The following is a 23,909-nucleotide window of genomic DNA, read 5'->3' as shown; positions in this document are numbered from 1 at the left end:
CGCCTGGATCTACACTGCAATAATAAGACCTATGTTAACGTATGGAGCCATTGCATAGGGACCGAAAGTTCTACAAGCAACGGCCATCCAAAAATTATATCAAATACAGCGACTGGCTTGTTTAAACATCACAGGAGCCATGAGAACAACACCAACCGCGGCAATGGAATTAATCACGGGTCTGACCCCTCTGGATCTGTACGTTAAGGAGGTTGCGTTAATGGCCATGATACGATTGCACACGGCTGGTGTAAACCTAGAAGTAGGAATGGGTCGATTGAGGCTGGGCCTATGGCGGGAAGCGCTTACTGCGCAACCTCTGCTGCAGGCAACAAGTGATGCAATTGAACCCAGGTTTGTGTTTAATAAACCCTACAAAATACAAATTAAGCAGAACACAGAGTCAGATGCTACAAATGCAATACGGATTTATACAGATGGCTCAAAAACCAAAGAAGGTTCAGGATGTGGAGTGTACTCCAGATCACTAAGCCTAAGGATTAAATGGGGAATGGGAAGAAATACCAGCGTGGTCCAAACAGAACTGGCTGGTATCTCAATCGCCACAAAAGAAATAACCAAGAAAAGAATTTCTGGCAAAAACATTACAATCTGCACTGATAGCAGACAAGCACTATTAGCCTTGAACAGACACCGTGTTACTTCAGGACTAGCACTAGAGTGCCACCAAGATTTAGCCAAAGCCTCGGTAGATAATAACATTATCCTGAGGTGGGTTAAAGGGCACGAAAGGAGTAAAGGTAATCGCATTGCCGACTCTTTAGCCAAGGAAGCGGCTGGACTAAGAATTTTAGGACCAAGTGGCACCCACGGCCTGATGACATCGACAATTGCGGAACTAGTCAAATGTTACACCCATGCTCAATCTTTAAAGAGATGGGATGAAATCAAAGGATGTAATCTTGCCAGGATCACCTTGGGCGACCCTGGGAAGCTGGCGCCGAAGAAATATCTGGCGATGACCAGGAAAAATCTACGCCTTACAGTAGGATTTCTGACTGGCCACTGTCAGCTAAGGAAACACCTACATAATATGGGGCTAGTGGACACACCTCTATGCAGGATGTGTGAACAGGAAGATGAGACTGTCAGGCATATCCTGTGCGAGTGCCCGGAGTTATCGTCAATAAGAGAGTGTGTGTTCGGCGAGTCTTGGCCTACACCTGCCGATATAAAGGAGATGTCTCCCAGCGACCTGTCCACCTTCCTGGAAAGGACAGGATGGACGACGACCTAGGAGGACAACTCCTCGGGAGGATGTACAATGGGTCACATGTGGCCTAAGTGCGTGGGCTTACACTCACCCTCCCTACTCTACAGATACAGATCTACAGATACAGGATGCTGCCTATTTATCGTTTCAGCATTTTTTCTTTCGTAGTCCCCATTTAAGAAAATGGGTAAAAAAATAAAACTTCGCTTGGATGGCCATGACTTCGAATATAGATTATATATATTTATAAAAAAAATCTGTTTTGAATTCGGAAACTTTGAAATTCACTACACTTATCATCTGAAACCTACCTTGATATTTCTCGTTTTGAATTGTCCAGTAGAGAGTTCAATTGCGGTACATTTATACACTCCATCGTCAGCTTCGGTAACATTTCTGATAAGCAATCGATCGGGTCCAACGACGAATTTTTCATTTGTTTTGATTGATTGTTCATTCTTGTTCCAGTCTATGAGGGGAGCGGGATTACCTTTTACCTTACATTTTACTTCAAAGTCTTTTCCCACTATCGGATACTGGTTTTCGGGAGCATCGATGAAGCTTATGTCAACTGTTGGAATAGAAAACGATTACCATCACAATTGTGATTTTGTATTATATGATAACAAAGACTGGTTCGGGTTCATTCGAGGTCAAATTCATTGTCGGAAATATGGGGCGTGACTGAATCAATGTCGTTCAAGGACAAACCCAAAAGACTACTTCGAAGTCATCTTGTCTTGTATATATATCCTTTATATATATATATATATATATATATATATATATATATATATATATATGTATATATATATATATATATATATATATATATGTATATATATATATATATATATATATATATATATATATATATATATATATATATATATATATATATACGCTAGTTGCACACACACCGATTTTGGACGGCCAGTATAAAATCGGCCAATATTTTATTGGTAGCGGGTTCTTGCACACTCACCGGATTTTTATCGGTCAAACAATCGGTCAAACAATCGTAATTAGCACGCACTACCAAAACGAAGTTAATGCGTGGTAACTACAATTTCACCGAGCATTCGAGACTGGAATGGTCGGTAAAAAACCGGTGAGTATGCAAGAGTGTAGTCATGTACGCCAGTACTTCCCGGAACTGCCGGCAGTGGACGGCTGCTCACCGGTATTTTACCGGCGACGATCACCGGTCGGCGTGTGTGCCAGGTCCCGTTCCCACATGTGGTTCACTATTGGAATTTGAACGACCGGTACAAAGTCGGCCGTCCAAAATCGGTGTGTGTGCAACTAGCGTTACACTAGTACCGGTGAACCACATGTGGGAACGGGACCTGGCACACTGTCCACTGCCACTGTATCGCAATACAAATCAGTACCGGGAAGTAGTGGCATACATGGCTAAATACACTCTTGCATACTCACCGGTTTTTTACTGACCATTCCAGTCTCGAATGCTCGGTGCGTTAGGTAGGCCAGCACTGGTAATCAGACCAACTCAGGTAGGGTAAATAACTCAGATGACAGGTACCTGCTACATCTATAAATTGAGGGAGTTCCAAAGAATCAGCCTAGGTCCAGAGTACAAACATCACCAGAGGATGACAAATGAAACTTTGATAAAACGTCGTGAAATGGTCCTTGTGAGGATCAAAGACACAGAACACACATATAAAGTGGACAATCTTAGCGACTGGAGAAATGTACGGTAAAATAGATTAACAGGGTCTCTCAGTCAAAAAATAAAAAATTAAACTCTGCTTTACTTTGTCAAGCTTTCGCTTCTAATGGAAAGCTCCTTCAGGGCCTATAATTTAATGAGTTGTGAATATTTTCGCCATTGAATAACATTACAAATCATACTTCAATGCAGAAAAAACAATGTGGTACCATCACATCGCACAGGTGATCGAATTTTCGAAAATCCACTTCATTCATAGTCATCTTTCTACAATTTCCAATTTTTCACCACAGGGTATTTAGTGAATAAGTGAAATGAGTGACATTTTGCTATATAACTTTCATCCGCAAATACTTAGTTTTCCGATATACAGGTTGTTCAAGTTTTACTTAAAAACTGACTATTTATTTATTGTTCTGGAACCGGTCAAGATATGCAAATTAAATTTGGAGAGATAGTTATTGCGCATTTTCTGATATGCAATCAAGAATTTTATGTTCATCATTGGCGCGCATATGGGTACTGAGCTCAAACTAACAATCATTTCTGAATGACTCGTTCAATTTGTAACAAAAATGTCTCTCTTGCCTTTTTTGTATGGGGCGCCGTTTTTATATAAATAAATAAAACATCTTTACGCGTATTTGTCATTGTTATTCTAAAATTGTTCTGAAATTGTTTTTTCTCTGTCAACCGGCTGCTTCCTAACGGCAACCCTCAGAAGTGTTCGAGAGACTTGTGCGAAGCTAGTAGGCTACTGGCAACATTCTCAAAAACGAATAATTCAACGACATGTTCAATTAACGTTTCTTCATTATTAAGCTTCCAGTTTGGTATAATATGAATATCAATAAGTAATTAATTTTTCTTTTATCGGAAAGACTGAAAAATTATGCAAATGTGGAATTGTCAGAGTTGGATTTTATCTATAGAGTAACCTGCAACAAGTACTTGAAAAATGGCCAACATATTGAATGTAAGCAACTTCACTATATTCAAAATTCTCACAGAACAGCAACTATATCCGTTTCATATTCAACGTGTGCAAGCTCCACTTCCCAGAGCCTTTTTTCCGCACATAGTTTTTTGCCATTGGATTCTTCATCAAATTGCTCAAATTCTTAATTTTCCAAATGGCGTTTACTTACGAAGTTAATTCTTGACGACAGTGTATATGAAATTTCCATATCACTTTTGGGCTGAGAAAAATCCACGTGGAATCTTTGAAGCTCATTTTCATCATCAGTTTTCAGTAAATGTATGGCTTGGGGTAATTGATGATTATTTAGCGACTCTTACCTTCATTTTCTACAGAAAAAGTTAACTGTTTGTCTTGAAGAAATCCCTCTGCAGCTGAGACAGCACTTATGGTTCATGCATGATGGTGCACCAGCCCATTTTAGCATTAATGTACGTATTCACTCAGATACAGAATATCCAAATCGTTGGATAGGTAGGGGAGGTACGGAACATTGACCTGCTCGATCGCCGGATTTGAATTCTCTCCATTTTTGCATTCGGATTTTCTCAAGTCGTTGGTTTATTCCTCTCCCATCGAAAATGTAGAAGACCTGAGGAAACGAATTATAGCCGGACGTGAGGCAATAAGAAATACACCAGGAATATTTACGCGAATACGACAATCAATGAGGCGAAGAGTTGAATTTTGTATGACGTCTCAGAGAGGTCATTTTGAACATTTGTTGTAGCTATGCGCCTGTTTATTTATAAGTGTTATTTTCTGTTGTTGTTCTTGTTTAATGTAATTGAATTAGAAAGTTCTTGATAGTGTATTGAAGAAATGAAAAATATGCGTTGAGATGTTTCTTTTTGCAAAAAAAACGGCCCTCCATATGAAAAAAAGGCAAGAGAGATTTTTTGTCATGAATTGAATGAAGAACTCAAAAATTATTATCAGTTTAAAATATCTCACGTATCTGACATACCAGTACGCAAACCACTGATGCACACAAATTCTCAATTGCATGTAAGAAAATGTGCAATAACTATCCCTTAAAGCCCAGCAAATTTAATTTGCATATCTCGACCGGTTTCAGAGCAATAAATGAACAGTCAGTTTTTAAGAAAACTATAACATCTGGTATCTATAAATACGATGAATTCGCGGACAAAAGCTAGAGAGCAAACTGTCATAATTTTTTCATACAGAATCACCTCCTGAAGTTTGTCGCACTTATTCACTAGCACCCTGTATAAGTGAGTACATCTTATCTCGGTTCCAGATTCAATTCAATCATATGAAATGAGGGAAATTTTGAAACAAAAATCCTATGGCAAAAATAAGCTAATGCTTGATAGTTGAATTTCGAAGATACAATTTATTCATCAATTATTTGGGTCACATTGAATTTCTCTATAGCAAAAAACTAATAGAAATATAGTTTTTCTCGTGTCGTGATACAAAATTTGTATATCGAAAAAAAAAAAACATTTTTAGAAAATGTTCAACAACCTGTATCTCAAAAACTGTACAGTCCCATGTTCATGTGCACTTTTTTATTTTGGTGATGAGTAACATCGACTATTGAACAATACTTTTTCGAAAAACTTTTTCTCGAAATATACACAAATTCAATTCAATGCTCGAGGTGAAATTAAATATACAAAACATAACATTCAGGTGAATGTAAAAATGTTTTTTTCGTCACATTCGATTTATTCGCCAAAACAGGGTGGATTTGGACATTGATAAAGTTATATCTTAGATATAAATCTGTATTATCAGTATCCATGTTCTCTCTACCATATACTCTTGATTACAGATTTCGTGTAACCTCTGAAAAACCAACCACTCTGAAATCTTCAATGACACTATTCCACTTCAGATACAGCGAATACACAAGGTACCCATTGAATAAGTAAAATAAATCACACCACGATATCTCACTTGGTTCCAATAATTTTTATCAAATAACAATTTTACTGCGATTTCCAAACAGATTATAGGTAATTTACACGCAAGATAAATTGCCAATAATCTCTATTGAAATATTTCAGGACTATCGAAGCAATCCATACAACTGAAATATAAAGAAATATTGTCAAAGGCTTTTGCAAAGTCTGCAGAAGAGCAAAAAATCAATAGGCACGGTACTACTGAATATAATTTAAATATTTTTCATCAATTGTGTCATTTTCAATATAAAAGTTTTTTCACAGTAAATAGAATTTTCTCGCCTTTTCATAATCGTCAGCTGTATTTACATGAGATCACTAAAAGAAAGTAGCCTGAAGTGCAGATAATATCGGAATTAATATGACTCTCACAACATGATTTCATTATCAGAATGCAAATTCAAAATTCACCTAAAGAGTGATTGTCAAATCACAGGATATTGGATTTTACCACAGTTCTTGTGATTTCAAAGTAAATTGATTGCGATTTTGATATGTCAATTCACATAGTGGTCCGGTGAAAACACAAAACGGGTGTACTTCCAATGTGATTCACAACATAACCGATTGACTGTGATTATTCATTGTAATATTGCTTCTTGAATAAAATCTCACAAAACATATTTCTTGTTTCACCTTCATATAATGAGAATTCTCCGGGGTAACATGGAATCTCACAAAATTGATATCAACGTGCTTGTATATAACTCATCTGAAGCTGGCGCCGACTTTTTGCAAAAACACATTTTTCCCTAAAACTTGATCAACATATTTTGTCGAACTCACCGAATGCAACTCAAAACTCCCATCAGAACTGCTCTGAGATTCCTTTCTGTCATTTGAAATGTTGGTTTTTTTCTTATTGAAATTCACAATTTGCTAAAACTATTCAATATTTATATCAGGAACTCCAGACCTCTATGAAACCTACCCAGAATTTCAAAAATGTGTTTTTGCACAAAGTCGGCGCCAGCTTCACATGAGTCATTTATATTGGTAACATGGGTTCCAAAACTTTCATTTTTCCAAGACCGTCCTGGAACTATACAAAAGTCTTGGAACTAGCCATTAGTTAGCAGGAAAAGTCTTGGAAATGAACTTTAGTCATATATATATATATATATATATATATATATATATATATATATATATATATATATATATATATATATATATTGCTATGAATTATGATGATGGAATTGTGATTTAAAAAAAAAATTCTTTTTTTTTATTTTTAAATTTGATTTATTTTGGTTCTGATTCCAATTCAATGTCTTTAAAGTTTTGTGAAAGAAAAGAATTCTATGCTCCGGCAGATATTTATCTTACTTCAACGTCCTACCTCTATCCTCGAAGTTTGCTCAGCTCAGTCTGGTAGCTCATGCAGCTCTCTCTCTCTCAAGGTAGAATTCTTGGAAAGGGTTTTTCAAGAATTTTGTGTCTCTTAACTTTTATGGAAAATTAAAATTTTGCTTCAAAGTTTCAAATTTATAATAAATATAACAAATTCAGTAAATGGTTTGCAAGACAACTTAAACTTACCCTTAACTGCGCCAGATAACTTATCCTATATAAATATTCAAATAAATATCCAAGGAGTAGTAAATATTCTTAGAATATGTTCTGTGATGTTATAATACCTTCATACGTAGCAATAGGCACAAAAAAAAACTCTGTGTTGCGTGAAGTGATGGAGTCTAACAATATTTACCCACAACTATGAATAATAATTCCAATTATTCAACATTCAAAGCAGTTAGAGTTCTTATATTTATCAAATTATTGATTTAGTGAGTGCAAGAAAGTTCAATGATATACGTTTTGCGCACTTGAAAGTCTGATGTGAATGGAAACATGGATTTCTGACTTCGAGATTGGAATTCTTCAAATATCATTCAAATTGGATTCCGCTTAAGGCTTTGTAATTTAAATTGAGGATGAATTATACCTCATACAAGCTCAGCTTCCAGGGATGGCTCCTTTTGAAGTGGAAATGGAATTTTTCCAAAAAATTCAGAAATTCCAGTAAGTATCCTTCTTTTTTTAATGTAGGTACGTTTTTTTCTTTTTTTTATCAAGGATTTATGTTGATTGGTTGCAAAATAGGACTGGTATTTCAATTTATTGGGCTCTTCAAAAAATTTGCGTGTCGCTCCTTCCCAAACACACTTCTTTCTCCTTTTATTGATTCTCCCATGGTTACACAACAAATCTCCTTTTTCCATGGCAATATTTTTTGAAATTTTTGAATTTCCGTACTTTTCACTACTTTCACTGCTTATATTTATGAACTATGTTACCCAATATACAATAATAATAATAATGATTAACTTTTATCACCTTTCTGTACATTCTGATTTCAATTTGTATAATTTTGAATTCAAAATTCTTCATGATCAAATTGTTGACACCTCCTTTCCAATTTATTCATCTGATTAGCTACAAATTCTTGTATCAGTGTTAACTAACTTTTTTCTCACAAATTTGTAATTTAAATCTGTTCCATTATATTCTATTATGTTTTATTGATTTATTTACTGTTTTCAGTGTACTTTTCCTGTTGATTGATGGTTTCCGGTTAGTTACGCTGTTTGGAAATAATTTGAAATACACTAATACTGAAATGTAATAACTTGGATTATAAAAATAGGAACTTGAATCAAGGTAAAGTATCTGGCCTTTTAATAATAATGAACATCGAAGAATGAAACTTTGACTTCCCCAAAACTTCCAACATTGAACTAAGGAAAATCAAAACTTTTAACAAAAACCTATCATAACAATATATATATATATATATATATATATATATATATATATATATATATATATATATATATATATATGACTAAAGTTCATTTCCAAGACTTTTCCTGCTAACTAATGGCTAGTTCCAAGACTTTTGTATAGTTCCAGGACGGTCTTGGAAAAATGAAAGTTTTGGAACCCATGTTACCAATATAAATGACTCATGTGAAGCTGGCGCCGACTTTGTGCAAAAACACATTTTTGAAATTCTGGGTAGGTTTCATAGAGGTCTGGAGTTCCTGATATAAATATTGAATAGTTTTAGCAAATTGTGAATTTCAATAAGAAAAAAACCAACATTTCAAATGACAGAAAGGAATCTCAGAGCAGTTCTGATGGGAGTTTTGAGTTGCATTCGGTGAGTTCGACAAAATATGTTGATCAAGTTTTAGGGAAAATTGAGTTTCACTATGTTACTCCAGATGTATATCGCGGCAATAGTCAGGTTAAGAGGTACATGAGAACAATTAGAAACTTACTAAGAATTGAAACACATGTAAAGTCAGAATGGTCGAGCAACTTGTGGAAAATCCAACTGGTGTTGAACACAACATTTCAAAAAAGTACGAATGTTTCTCCATTACAACTGCTGATTGGCAGTTGTAGCACCCCACTCATTAAAGCTTTGTTGAAAGAGATTTCTCCCGATTTATCGCCCATTCGTGACAGAGAATTAGACAGAAAACGGATCGCTGAAAGGTTGTCCAAGAAAACCAATCTAGATGAAGCGAATCGGCGACGAAGAAATAATTTAAATTTCTCACCTGGTGATTTTGTTTTGATGCATCGGGACTCACAGATGCATATCAGCAAATCAGATTATGAATTTTTGGGACCTTACGAGGTAGTTGCTTGCTTAGAACGTGATCGATTCGAAATCAAGAAGGTTGGCACAAATATTGTGACAAGAGCAGCAAAGGAACAGCTGAGGCGTTGGCCTTCACAGTGGGCTGTGTCATGTGATATGGAGAAAATTCTAGAATTTTTAGAGAACGATGTGCCAGTTGAAAGTAACGGTGATCGTGAGTATGAGCTTTCATAAGTATTACGATGAGTTTTATTCAGTTTTTTCTTAAAGTTAAGTGACATTTCCGGTCTCTATCCCGTCAGCGGTAGAGCCGAGGTGGTGGCTGCGGTCTCACTGTGAAAAACTAAATTTATTGCATATCAGTTTTTGTGAAATTTCCGGTCTCTGTCCCGTCAGCGCTAGAGCCGGGGTGATGGCTGGGGCCTCACCAGTTGAAAATGTGATATTCATGTGAATTTTTGTTGGTCTCTGTCCCGTTACAGGTAGAGCCGAAGTGATGGCTGCGGTCTCACTACTATTAGAAAGGAAAGAAAAGATAATGGTCTGAAAAATTTGTATTTCAGTTGGAGTTGCAGATGTCGCTGCTGCCAAGTAATGTTTCTGGTATCTTCGAGAGCGAAGACTACGTTAGGATGGACGTGTTGGCAACTCCGCGTAAGAACTGATGAGTCGCTGTCAGTCAAGGGACTCTCTGGCAACCTTCGGACGGCCAGTCATTCCCGATGCCTGATGTAGATCGCCCGCTCATCGATTATTTTATTGCTTTCGAAAATAGTTCACAAGTTCCATGTACGTTCGAGTTTAAAGTTTGTTATTTTCATTTTTCTAATAATATATATATATATATATATATATATATATATATATATATATATATATATATATATATATATATATATTTATCCTCCGGTAGGTAGCTCCTCCGCTAATAGACCATTTGCATGCAATAGGTCGTCCGGGTGCGATAAGTCCTCCGTATACGGAGGAGCTATCGCTTCCCGTGTAAAACAGCTTAAAACATCATGAAGCATCAGTAGAATAAATATCAGGGGGATGACCTAAGACGTGTTTTTCGCATTTTCCGTATAGTTTAGTTTGAGGTTTCTCCGTATCTGTGGTTGGTGTCACTGTTGTGCGTATACTGTCTTGCGTATATGCTCTTGCTAAACGACAGTGGATCAGTCTTCCAGAGTATATGTCATTTAGGATTAGCAGTGTATGCCTCTTCCGTTGAACTGGCAATACCGCTTTAAATGCATTTCGTGATAAATCAGTAAGAATGTAGAAAAAACATTTGAGAATAACGTTAACTTTACAATATGGACTGGTAGTTGGACTGGTAGTCGATGAAATTATAGTTTACTTTACTTGATAATGTAATACAATAATGAAAACATTGTCATCAGGAATTTTTATTTTAAAATAATGATTCAACCACATATATAATTGCACATCAAATACTTTGAAGTTCGGAGTCGAAAAACCCATTTTTCAAATTGGAATTATTTTCCGATCCACGATGTAACAAACGAGATTCATTGTTATTTATATTCAATTATTATCTTCATTATAGAAGCTTTTTTTCATAAATTTTGACGATCTCACTCTAGAAGGCGAACATATTTAACTTACAAAATTCTGATTCTGTGTTAGGGTTAGGTTAGATCTAAAGTGAGTGGGTCTATTCGACCCTCCACCGCAACCCGCAAGGGTTTATTGTGGCTCACACCTATTCACACTCGGCCAAATAAACCCAGTGAGTGGTCTTTCAGGTCAGGTCTTTCAGGTTCAAGAGTACGGCTCTGCCGAACTCTAAGAACCTAATTCGGTCCCCAGAGAAGCAGGCACAAAGTATATTCTGTGTACTCATTTCTAATATTGTTTCAAAGAAATACGCTATTTATTGAAATGATGAAAATATGTCTATTCTAGAGGAGATTGTTTTCGAAAAAAATGTATTCAGGTGAAATTCTTTTCTTGAAAGTAATTTATTTAGATCATACGTACTATTGAGTTTCATTCAATAGAAAGGTACCTACTGATGTCATTCAGTTGAAATTATTTTTTGATATAATGTGAACCTACACATAAAAAAAACAACATAAAAAAATAATTTTTTATTTTGTAATTTTTAGAATTATGTTGTTTTCTCATCATTTAATAAATAGTTTTTGAAACATGATCTTTTAATTTGGAAAAATATCAAAAACGTACAAAACTTATTCACTTCTATAATAAAATAACTTGCCTTTGACAAGGGAGTTGCTAACGTGAAATCGAATGGAATGCATTGCTATTCGAACTATTTACTCGAGTAACTGACCTTTGTTAGGAAAATTTTGGGGCCACTATAAATAATATATTTCAGGACCTCTTGAAATAATTACTCAATGATCATCAAACTAATGGTAGGTGACGTCTATAGCCCTGTTAAGCAAGAAATTCCAAATCGAGAAATTTAAATATATTGGAGAATAATTACTTTATTATAGATATTAACTTAAGATTTTTTCATAAATTTTGATGAGCTCACTAGAAGTCGAACAGATTTATTCTACGGTATTCTGCATCTGTGTATTCATTCTCGTAATTTTTTTGAAGAAATGATCTACTTATTGAAATGATGAAATTGTGTCCATTCTAGAGTAATTATTTTCGACAAAAATGATCTAGGTGAAATTCTCTTGAAAATAATTTATTTAGGTCATATGTATGTATCATTCAGTTTCATTCAATAAAAAGTTACTGATTGTTGGTATCAACTGAACGAGGACTTTATGAATAACATATTCTTTATTTATTTATCATCTGTTGCTGTTGAGCGGTAAATATTCCAGTATTGAAAAAGTCTATCAAACATTGGTACATTTGCTATTCAATACACTTATCAGCATGTGATTATGTAATTGTAACTAACTGAAAAAAAAAAAAAAATTGAAGGGTAAGGTTGTAGTGAACGGCGGTGGTGTCCGTCTTCATTGCCGATATGTCCGTGTCGTGATATGGGTCGGAGCCCTATTTTCGAAGGTGAATTAAAATAATAAATAAAGGTGGTAGGGTTTCGAGAGTTTGGAACTATGTAATTGAATAATTCCTCTTCTGTTAAAATCTATTTTCAATTCCTCAATTTTTGATAGTTTTTGAGTTATGAACGAATAACTGAATATCATTTTTTTTCACCTCAATTTGTTAATGATAATTGCAATTTACTATTACTGTAAATTCAGAAGTGGGTTTGCTTGGCCTCTTCTGATTCAAAAAAGTTAATCTCAAGTAATAGACCAAAAATTAAAATTTAATGAGCGAAATGGTTCAAATAGTTCAACTAGTTTGTGGAAAACAAGTGATTAGATTACAAACGTATAATGTGCGATCTAATATTTCATCGATTGAATTCAATATCAATTCATAATCTCACAATCGTTATGTGAAAATATTTCTGGAGCATGTTATATTAATCGCTTCATTACTCTGATGATGCCAACTAAGTTCACTTGTAGATGAAACCCATTGGAAAAGGAAGCAAATATGACAAAAATAAAATGAAAAAAAATTATGGGCGATCTAAGCTCAGAAAATGGAAGGGGATGAGTTATTAAAAGTAAAAAACGGTTTATCGCGATTTCCGGCAAAACTACAAGTCCAATGGAAAAAAGTTGAATGGCAGAGTTGTAGGCAATAAAAAGATCTACAACTAACTTTTTTCACATAAACTCAAAATTTATGCGAAGAATTCAAAAAACCAATTTTTTTGGTATTTTATTTTTATATTCTACTGAAAAAAGCACCCTGATTTTCAATTGAAAATTCACACGTAAAAATATGTTTAAAAAAAAATGTGCTTCTTGTTCCTTGAGATCTCTACTCTTTGATGGTGCGAAAAAAGTATACATTACTATTGCAAATTGTCTCAGAAAATGCTAAAAAAATGAAAAACTCGAATCTGAAAATTGTTTTTTCATCATTATGTTAATGTCTGAGAATTCTGAGCTATTTATTGAAATTTCATTCAAATAAACATACTTATTTATTTTTTCAAGCCATGTTCTGGAAATGTAGAAAATCTATTTTTCACGTCTAATTGTTTCAAATATGAATCTTTCAAAAATATTGTTGCATTTCTGCATTGTTTTTCTGGTTGCGATACAATATCTGGATTTACCGGAAAAGGAAAAAAAAATATAAATTCCTTATTGGATGATAAAAATGGCCAATATTTTTTATAATGAAGATACGAACAATGATATCAAAAAATATCAAAAAATGGAATACAATTAAACAAAACTGTTGGTAAATGTGGAAATGACAATATAATAACACTGAATCAATGAAGATTTCGAAAATATCTATTGGTAAAAATTACATCTTTCATATTGGCAAATCTCCCATCCATAGAAGGTGCAGAAGAACAACATTGTAACAGGGCATTTCATCAGCTTCAAATTTGTCTGGGTAACGAACTGACAGCAACAGATAGAGGCTGGAAGGAACATTAAAGTGGCGTTATGCTCAATTCTACAGAAAATATGGCTCAAAAGTATTTGTTGCACCTGTGAAACTGGATGTAACAGTCAGAAATGTGGCCGACAAAAACATGGTTTGAAATGCACAAATTTATGCTCAAATTGACATTGTTATGAAAAATGCTTCAATAAAGGATTGTAGGCTTTAACGGCTGGCATTAATGTTCTGATTGGTTTCCGGGTTTTGCCGTGGTCTTCTTTAGGTTTAGGTTTAGAAATTGTAACCAAAGAAGACCACGGCAAAACCCGGAAACTAACCAAAACAAATGCTCCAATGTTCAAGAAAAAAAAACTACGAAGGAGTTATTGATTCACATGAAATTGTGGATGCAGAACGAATGCAGAACGAATGCAGACTGGAAAAAATATTGGAGACGAAGATAATGATGGTCTTGAAGATCTACTAGAATCGGAAAGGTTTTTCGAATCTACAAACTAATGGATAAGTGATTAGAATTCAAGAAACGTACATATAAATCACAAGATTATTGTATTTGAAGATATTGTAATGAATAACGTAGTCAGTATAAAGTATTTAAATTTCAAGCATTTTTTTTGTTGAAATGCCTAACATTTACATGCATATTTATATATTATACGATTTTCTGTGACATAAATTCAATTACAATTCAATTAATCAGCTTAATACTGGAAAAAAATTCAACAGTCGCAGTTTTTAGGTGAAATCTGATTCCGAAGAATTTTTCGGGATCTGATTTTACCTAAAAGAGGGTAAAAACACGTGATCCTGGGAAAGTATAGTTGTGTGAATATTTCGGCATTTTGAAACATTAATGAGATAACTAGTTGGGTATGAAATAAGATATAACAGTCTCTGTCTCTGTCTTACTCTGACTATACTACTCTTCAATGATTCCCACTGATTACCAATATTCAGACAACATTGCCGGAAGAGCTATCCACTGTAGTTCGAATCGCAAGAGTATATGCGGAGGACTTACAGCTGTGAGTTTGTCAACAAGTATACACCCGGATGAGGCAAAAACCGTAGTTTGGGAGGAAGACCCAGAGATATCAACATGCATACAAAATTTTAAAAATTGTGTTTCAATTCAAGGCATTTCCACCATAAATGGAAAGCAAATGTCACATATACGCGGCTAAAATCATCATATACGCACTCCTTCGACTTATTGCTGCGTTTCCTGTGGAGGACCTATATATATTTATATATATATATATATATATATATATATATATATATATATATATATATATATATATATATATATATATATATAGTGTGTCTCACTTCTCATGGAAACACCCCCGTATCTTTCGTAATATTCGAGGTAGAATGATGAAACTCTCAGGACTGATGGAAATGCTCAAAATGCACCTACCACCTGAATGGGGTTGGCCAAAGTGATATACACTGTCCGCCACTCGCGATAAAACACCCCATTTTTACGATAAAACATATTAGGGATCAAAATAGGCTCAAAATTCCTTCAGATTCGTGATCAGGACTACCAACTTACTACGAATACACTTTCTTCCTGAAAAAATTTCAATTAAAGTGATATACACTGTCCGCCACTCGCGATGGAACACCCTATTTTTAAGTAAAACATATTAGGGAGCAGAATAGGCTCAAAATTTCTTCAGATTCGTGATCAGGACTACCAACTCACTACCATTACACTTTTTTCCTGTAAGTACTCATTATTGAATTCATAGGCATCAAGTTACAGATGAGTTTATTAGATTTTTGTTGAATAGTTGAAGTTGGATCTCTTTGTGAAATTTTATATGTATTACCATCTTCTAATAACTCATTGGACATCCTAGGTATTTTTCTTTTTCCATAATTACAGTAACATTTCCTTTGTCAGATTTGGTTATGATGAGTTGAGGATGATTTTTGAAAAATTGTTTGGTTTTATTGAATATTTTGTCTGAAATATGATGATTATTTTTGTTATTTTGAAAATGCTTGGTTACCAAATTTGTGATTTGAGCTCTGAATAGATCATTATGTTCATTGGTTGTATCATATATCAATGCTTCTACTTCAGATACTAATTTTGGTATAGAAAACACAAATGATATTTCTGGGAGATATTTAAATTATCATTCTTTTCATAATCAAAAAACAAAAATCAATTTAGTATTAGGATTAAAAAATAGGATTGAAAAATTGGTACATCCTACTTTAAAAAAAAATTCAAAATTTTATATAATATTCTCATTGATAATAATTCTTATCCATCTAAATTATTAAAAAAACTAATCTATAATACTGTCTCCAGAAGAATTAATAATCCTAACTATGAAATACAAAATTCCAATAATAATACAAACAATCAATCTCAATCTTCGGATATGTTAACACAGAAAAAACAACTATAGGTATATTCTTCATTGATTTATATTCCCATTTTATCAAAACAAATTAAAAGCATATTCTCAAAATTCAATCAAAATATCAATATTAAAATTACAAACAAAAATATCAAAACCGTTGGAAATCTATATACTAAATTGAAAGAAAACAGAACCAATGAAGCAAACTAATATAGTATATAACATACCTTGCAATGATTGTGATTTAGAGTACATTGGAACTTCTTCTACATCATTTAGAGATCGAATTGTTTCCCATAAAAGTGACATAAAACTCAATAAAAAATCTTGTGCTTTGGCTGAACATTGTATTACAAAAAATCATTTTCCAAATTACGAACAAAGTATGATTTTACAAGTTGAAAACAATTACAAAAACAGACTTTTTCTTGAAATGGTAGAAATTATGAAAGAGCCCAATACTATGAACAAACGAATAGATATCAATCATCTTAGTACAATATATACTCATTTATTACATTTAGACATAAATAAAAGTAAGTAACATCATTTGGAATTTTCCATCATGTATTTCTTTTTTCAATTTATCAAGTCAAACACGAATTTTCTCCGACATTTTGTTATAAATCAAACATACCATATATTTCCATGAACATCAACTATTTGTTTTTCAAAATTGTTAAACAAAGTTATATCAATTTTGACAATTATTATGTCAATTTGAATTCAATCTTTTGAAAAAAATTTACTTGTATTTTATTTCACTATTATTTCATTTCAGGTTTATTTTGGTTAATATAATTCTTATTTTCAGCTATTAATTATTAATTGTTTCAGGGATTTCAAATCATTTTATATAGTAGACAATGGAAGTCCGAACTAGTGAAATTCATCATTAAACATTGTCAATCACCTTCAAACAGAAAGTATATTGCCAATTATCGTTTTCTGCCAGATTACGATGAAACTGAAGTATCATCATTCATCACTTATATGGACGTTACCAACCTCTGACGTTACAGTATGTCCCAACCAATCAAGGCAGGGTGTAGCGAATTTGTTACCAGAAATTGATGTAATTCCATCTCTCATACCATTTTGTGCCGGATCACCAGCACAAGGTAGTTTAGCTAGCGCTTCAGCTGGCACAACCAAAGCAGTTTAAGCAGCAAGGGCGAGTAAGCAGCAACTGGGCGAGACTAGCTTTGAGGCTATATCTGAAGGCTCAAAATACAAAAAACTACTACAATCACTACTTCAAAGAACCCCTTTCTGAAGTCGACCTCAAGTATCATGTCAAGAAAATGGCGATTTCGTATTCTTGTGGAGTATTCATTCATGCGTGACGATCTGTGCCTGAAGCTTCTCCAGAATAAGACATGGAAACAACACCAATACAGGACAGGGAACCATCAGGGGAATGAGTTATTAATTGGCCTCATATTTCAAAGTACGCACTTTACGAAAAGAACATCTCGACGATATGCCGAAAGATGTGTTAATTGGGTGTGCATCACATGAAATGATATCTGTATGGGATATGCTACCAAAAAACCTACAGAATGATATCGATGTCATAAAGTAGTAGTACCGTCAGGTTCATTACACTGATTCCAGCAGCCGTAATTCCGATGTGAATGATGGTCCACCTACGAAAAATTTTCTGTTGTTATCGTGAAATGAATGATGTGAATTCAGTCACACATAATGAGATGAATGAATTGAATAGACCACCCAGAAGGCGACGATTACTCCACAATTTCTGTTGCCAGCTATTAAAGGACGTAAATCAGTCATGTCACGGACGTTTTCATTGTCATGATACTTTAGCGGGTTGCGCGCCAACTTACACCCACCTATCGAATTGAATACTTACCAGCAGTAATTATGGTCTAGGTTTACATGGTTTCTACTCCTACAACTCCATATTCAATAAGGATGTGATAAAAAACGTTATCGATTATTCCAAAACAGATAACCCACTCCTCACCATTATAAAAATTCAACCGTGGCATATGAAATTGATGAAATCAATGAGGTGATAATGAAATTCATCAAACATGAAGAAATTCAATCGTAAAATGGGGTTGAGGAGAATATTAACGAAGTATTTCTCGTACATGCAAACAACAATACTCTGAAATGTGAAATGTAGTCGAAATATTACATCCATCTCAACTATGAAAACACCATTCCTGAACATTTGGGGTTTTAAGCCAATGTGTTCAGCACCGGTGAAACTAATGAATCAACATTGCTCGTTAATATCATTGAGGTCAGAATTATTTGTGTGGATTGCGATGTCACCGCCAGGGCATGAATGGGCAGGGCAGGGTAATGAAATTCACAGCATCTTCGAATTCGATATCGATGTGGAGCCCGGATACAAACCCACCAAGGAACTGCAAAATATTATTTATATGCCGAACCAACCTGGCGGTAGTCAGTACCTTGACATCACTCTACGCATATTGAATGATAATGGTAATCTGATAAATTTCAACGGTAAGAAGATAATAGTAAAACTGAAATTGATGAAGCTATAACGCTTATCATTTCTGAATTTGATAATCACAGAATAAATAGGAAAATTTAAAAATCGATTCATTCCACGCGCTAGTAGCCTTAACTCTCAAATCCATTGGTTTAAAGCCGCGAAATGAACAAGAGCTGTGGTATAGCTGCAATCACCACAAGTGATAAACAACTTTCATAATCTTATACTCGATATTGCAGATAGTTACATTAAAATCGAATGAAATTTTACGCCATCTGATGATAACAAGCAGGGTTACTAATCCAATAACGTCCTATCCTTTTTTTAGATGAAATCTGCTATGAAAATGGGTGGCAAGCAAGTGGTTGTTATTTGAAAATATGGCATAACCACCACGATGAAAACTACGGTATCAATTGAACGTACGTAAAATTCATTACTACCGATAGGATGGGGCCTTGATGTGAATAAAAAAGACTTTTTGGATCCCTTCAGTCATGTATTCAGTAGTAAATTACTTTCGAAGTATCTCATGGGTTTTGCTGAAGATTAGAAATGATAATGGCAAGCCTTTATCAACATTGGAAATCGAGAGATTGAGAATTGGTAGAAATCATCAATGATGTTCTTGATTTTCAGAATTTTATACTTACTGTAAGTGTTGAGCTCTACGGAAGCACTCAAAGATTCAGTATTAGCGTAAAAAGCGTGGCATGTATATTTTCCAGCTTGATTTTCCGTCAAACTCGAGAAGATAAGGACTGCTCCTGGTTCTCCAGCTAGCATCTGAAAATAAATAATAATTCCGCCGAATTAAGCAAAAGTTGCCTATTTTAAAATTTAATCAAATTTTGTGAAATTCTGATCAATTCAGGGGATATTCGAAGAAAACCAAAATTTGCATATTTCGTCTTGATTTTCATGTATTTTATAGAAAATAGTATATATTTCTCATTAGTCAGTGGGCTGTGCTTGAAGACAGGCAGTTAACAAATCTAAAGAAATGAAGTTTAAATGTTCAAGCCCGTCTCGAATATACCTACACAGTAGGTTGAATGGACTGACGTCTATCAGAAAACAACTACTCCAGTGTAGGAATCTTCACAGAAACCGGTATGCAAGTGTGCCCGTTCCAAAATTGAAGGTCGACTTTTTCAGTTGTATTGCCAATTGCATATGCAGGAAATTTTCTGTGAAGATTCCTGCACTGACGCCTGCCTGAAATAAATCAAGGCCATTCGTGGTAATAGCCAGTGGAGTAGTTGTTTTCAGATAGGCGTCAGTCTATTCAACATACTGTATAGGTATATTCGAGACGGGCTTGAACATTCAAAGTTCATTTTTTTAGATTTGAAAATAGTATACGTCAATAATGGTAGAATGTGGTGTCAAATGTGCTACAATTGAAATGGATTGGGAATCCTTTTTCTTTATTCGGACTGTTCATTTATTCATCTTTGGTAATTCAATTGAAGCAAATTTTCCATCATCAAGATGATCTAGGACTACGATACGCTTTTACAGCTCTTTGATGAAATATTTTCTGTATATTGTCGACAAGGAACCCAGTATTTTCTGCAGTAGCTTTTGAAGTGTAACTTTCAACTCTCTTGTGCAATTCTGAATATTTCATGTTTCTCAGATTAAATAATCTGCTGCATTTGAATGTCACCAAACTAGTCTATACAGGTCTGTTCTTCAATTTGTTCCATGAATAATGTGGGTATTTGTGGTTTAGCAAAATTGTTCAATCCTGTACATCAATCCTGTCATCTCCTGATGATGCTAACTTGGTTGGGAACGAGAGTCGAGAAACAAAATTTTCGTTCTGGAAAGTGTTTTCAATAGAATCACATTCATAATTAGAGTTTCGGCTTCTGGGTTTGTTTCTTAAGTTATGTCTAATAAAACTGGATACCTATTTAGTGAGATCTTACATTAGCTATTCATAAACCTTGATTCCCAAAATCCACAAATAAAGAAAGTGTAATTATTTCAAACTGACGTCAATACATGATCCACAAAGACTATCCATAGAACATCGGGGTTTCAGTTGAGCATGGTATTTTATAATAAGCTACCTATCTTTGCTAATTATTATTCTGTTCCAGACACGCTTACTGACCCCCTTCTTGGATTCCTCTTGAAATTCATTTTTTTCACCTCAGACTTCCCTAATGTCCTTTAGGACTACTTTGATGACTACCTCAATTTTAGCTCGAACCTTCTGGCAATTATATGATTTTTTCACAGATCTAGATCTGGTCTGAAAAATGTGGAACATTTGGGATATTCGGGAATATACGTGAGATCAATCATAATTATATCAGCGAAATATTTCTGGCAACTCGTAGAGAGGTTAAACGTGTAATCCAGGTTTGTCACAACACTGCTTTAACCAAATTTATAATTGTACTATCACCTTCCGAGATTATATCCTAAATCCACTCCAGACATAATGAAATATCATTTGAATATACAGTGTCACCATTAAAGTGCGCACCATATGGGAAACTTTTTTTTCGAAAAGTTTCAATGAAGTTCAACTTCGGCACTTGTTTGTGCTTTAAATTTAACTTAAAATGATGCGGCCAAATGCGACCCACTGACGTTCAGTGTTTGTCAAATTGAACTTTTTTTTTTGAAAAAAATTGAAAAAGTGCATTTCTAGATCGAAATTAACAAAAAGTTACTTGAAAAAGTTGTGTCTACGGCAATTTTATATCCATATGTCAAATTTTATGCATCTAGGATAGAGTTAACGTTTTGCTTATTTTTGACAGATATCCTCTTTATTTTAAAAAACAAGTTCGGTTAATTGTCATCAATTCATGTATACATAACAAACTCATCATGGAGTTTAACTTTTCTGATACATTTTTACTTATACGGACATTTTTAGAGAGAAATTAAAAATTTGCTATAAAAATTTTTCAAAGTGCCGAAGTTAAATTTCATTGAAACTTTTCGAAAAAAAAGTTTCCCATATGGTGCGCACTTTAATGATGACACTGTATATTGAATATTCAATTATTAGCATTTTCTTTTCGTTGAAAAAAATTATGTGGCTGTCAATTTTTGTTTTGAATCGAACCAGTCAATACAATTTCTATAAGCCAAATAGTATTGATTGACATTTTTGAACGAATTCCGGACATTTCCTACTTCAGTTTTATTTCTTTATCTATATGCATCATAGTCAACCATATTTTTATTTTTATCATTTGTACCCAGCTGTACTCACAAAGATACGGCCATCAATTTCCCTGATTTAATCAACCAATGTGTCATAGTTTTCTCACTTTAAATTCGATTCATGTAAAAATTTGTTATTATGATTTATTTGGCCCTCGTTCCTTCATGAACATGAAACAATTTTCACAATAATTGAATTGTCCATTTTAATTTGTCTCAAACATAAAAAATTCACCATTTTTTATGAGGTTTTTTCTATAAACAGCAAATCAATCTCAATTTTATTTTTTGGTAGAAAGTGATACAGAATTTTTCGAGATTTTTTAATTGGAACAATTGGTGTACACAATACCAGTTCGGAAACACAAAAACAGAAGTATCAATTCTGGCTCACCTGGACATAAACTGAATTTGCCCTATTGGAGCTGTCTATCCTTCTATTCCGAGGGTCTCTCCATTCTAGTTGCGTCACTAGACCAGGATCCTGAACATTCGGCCTACACGTTAGAGCTAAACTTCCACCTACTTCTTTCGTCACTACTTTCTGATTCGGTTGGATTTCCAAACTAGGCTGGTGACCGTATGTTGCTGAAAAAAATGAAAATAAAATTTGAAACAGGGATATTTCATTCCCTTCAAGAAATAAACAAATTAAATCCATATTTCATTTTCATGGTTGATGAAATATGTGAACTTTTACAAGAAATTGAATATATTCTACAAAGTCATCTGGTAATCGATTTTAGGAAACATTTAAATTTCTAAGGAAATGAACTTTAAACGTTCAAGCCAGTCTCGAATATACCTACTGTGCAGGTATATTCGAGACTGGCTTGAACGTTTGAAGTTCATTTCTTTAGATTTGTTTACTGCCAGTTTTCAAGCATAGCCCACTGACTAATAAGAAATATTCAAACTTGAGATATTGCATTGCATTATTTTTTCTTTAAAAAAACTAGATAGAGAATTGAGAGATTTTTAAATGAGTTATTCCATTATATTTCAAGGAACTTGCTGGTTTCCCTTTTCAGTTTTTGTATGTATGTATTATAAATTCAATTTTATATCTTCATTCCAAACATTACCAATTTATAGCATTTGTATTTGTAATCCATTATTTTCACAATTATTTCGGGTTGCAATAATGTATTTACTTTTCATCTTTTCATACTTCACATTTATTGTTTACCTACAACCTATATACCTACTTTTCACATTTTTTGGATTTCATTTGCAGTTTTAACCAACTCATACGAATATTTCGCTTCAATAAATTTTTTATACTTCATTTATTAATCTTCCTTTAGATTTCCAAACTGCTAACCAGTTTTTATAAAATGGAAATTCAAGTAAATGATCTTATTGTTTCAATCTGCCAATGTTCATTGAACACGAACACTATGAAATGTTGAATCTTTGAAAAATTTACACTACGAATACAAACCAAAACATATCTAACAAAAATCAATTTTTGTAGAGGAAATCAGTTTATCAATGGATCTTTCTGTGAATTATCAATTTTCGTAACTGACGACATATTTCACATTTCGACTCTAGTCGTGGACGTTTGAAATTAGATCGAAGCAAATAAAAACTCTAGTAGCTGATTTTTTAAGTTCTGAGGACGGAAGCAGATTCTGGACTCTAAAACGTTAAAATAAGTTTTCTGATTGATTCGGCCGTTACTTGATGAAGATCCATAGTAATTTCACAAACTACACTTAAACGATTTGATCTCCACTAACTTTATTGAAAATAATCATAACATGTTTCGCTAAAACATTAGCTTTTTCAAATGATTAATACATCCAAGCATCCTTACATTCATATTTATATACTACAGGTAACCACAATCGAGACTACCTGTAAGAAATTACCTGAATCTCTACATCACATACCTGCTC

At 33.9% G+C, this 23,909-nt stretch overlaps 1 protein-coding gene across 5 annotated transcripts in view; it reads right to left on the bottom strand.

Moving 5' to 3' along the window:
* Fas2 (neural cell adhesion molecule fasciclin 2) overlaps positions 1-22,681 on the bottom strand; it is a 117,013-nt gene extending 94,332 nt beyond the window's left edge. For all 5 annotated transcript variants that reach the window (XM_074170066.1, XM_074170068.1, XM_074170069.1 and 2 more), the window contains exons 1-3: positions 22,400-22,681; positions 19,464-19,596; positions 1,546-1,805 (exon numbers count right to left, since the gene is read on the bottom strand). In XM_074170066.1, the coding sequence (XP_074026167.1) occupies positions 1,546-1,805; positions 19,464-19,596; positions 22,400-22,666 (660 nt within the window). In that variant the 5' untranslated portion in view covers positions 22,667-22,681. The remainder of the gene's footprint in view (positions 1-1,545; positions 1,806-19,463; positions 19,597-22,399) is intronic.
* Between the last annotated feature and the right edge of the window lie 1,228 nt (positions 22,682-23,909).

This window comes from Leptinotarsa decemlineata, unplaced genomic scaffold (assembly GCF_025532065.1).
Source record: "Leptinotarsa decemlineata unplaced genomic scaffold, Ldec_3_MD MMD2_P_RNA_scaffold_6, whole genome shotgun sequence".
Lineage (NCBI taxonomy): Eukaryota > Metazoa > Arthropoda > Insecta > Coleoptera > Chrysomelidae > Leptinotarsa > Leptinotarsa decemlineata.
This window is presented reverse-complemented; position numbering and strand designations above follow the sequence as displayed.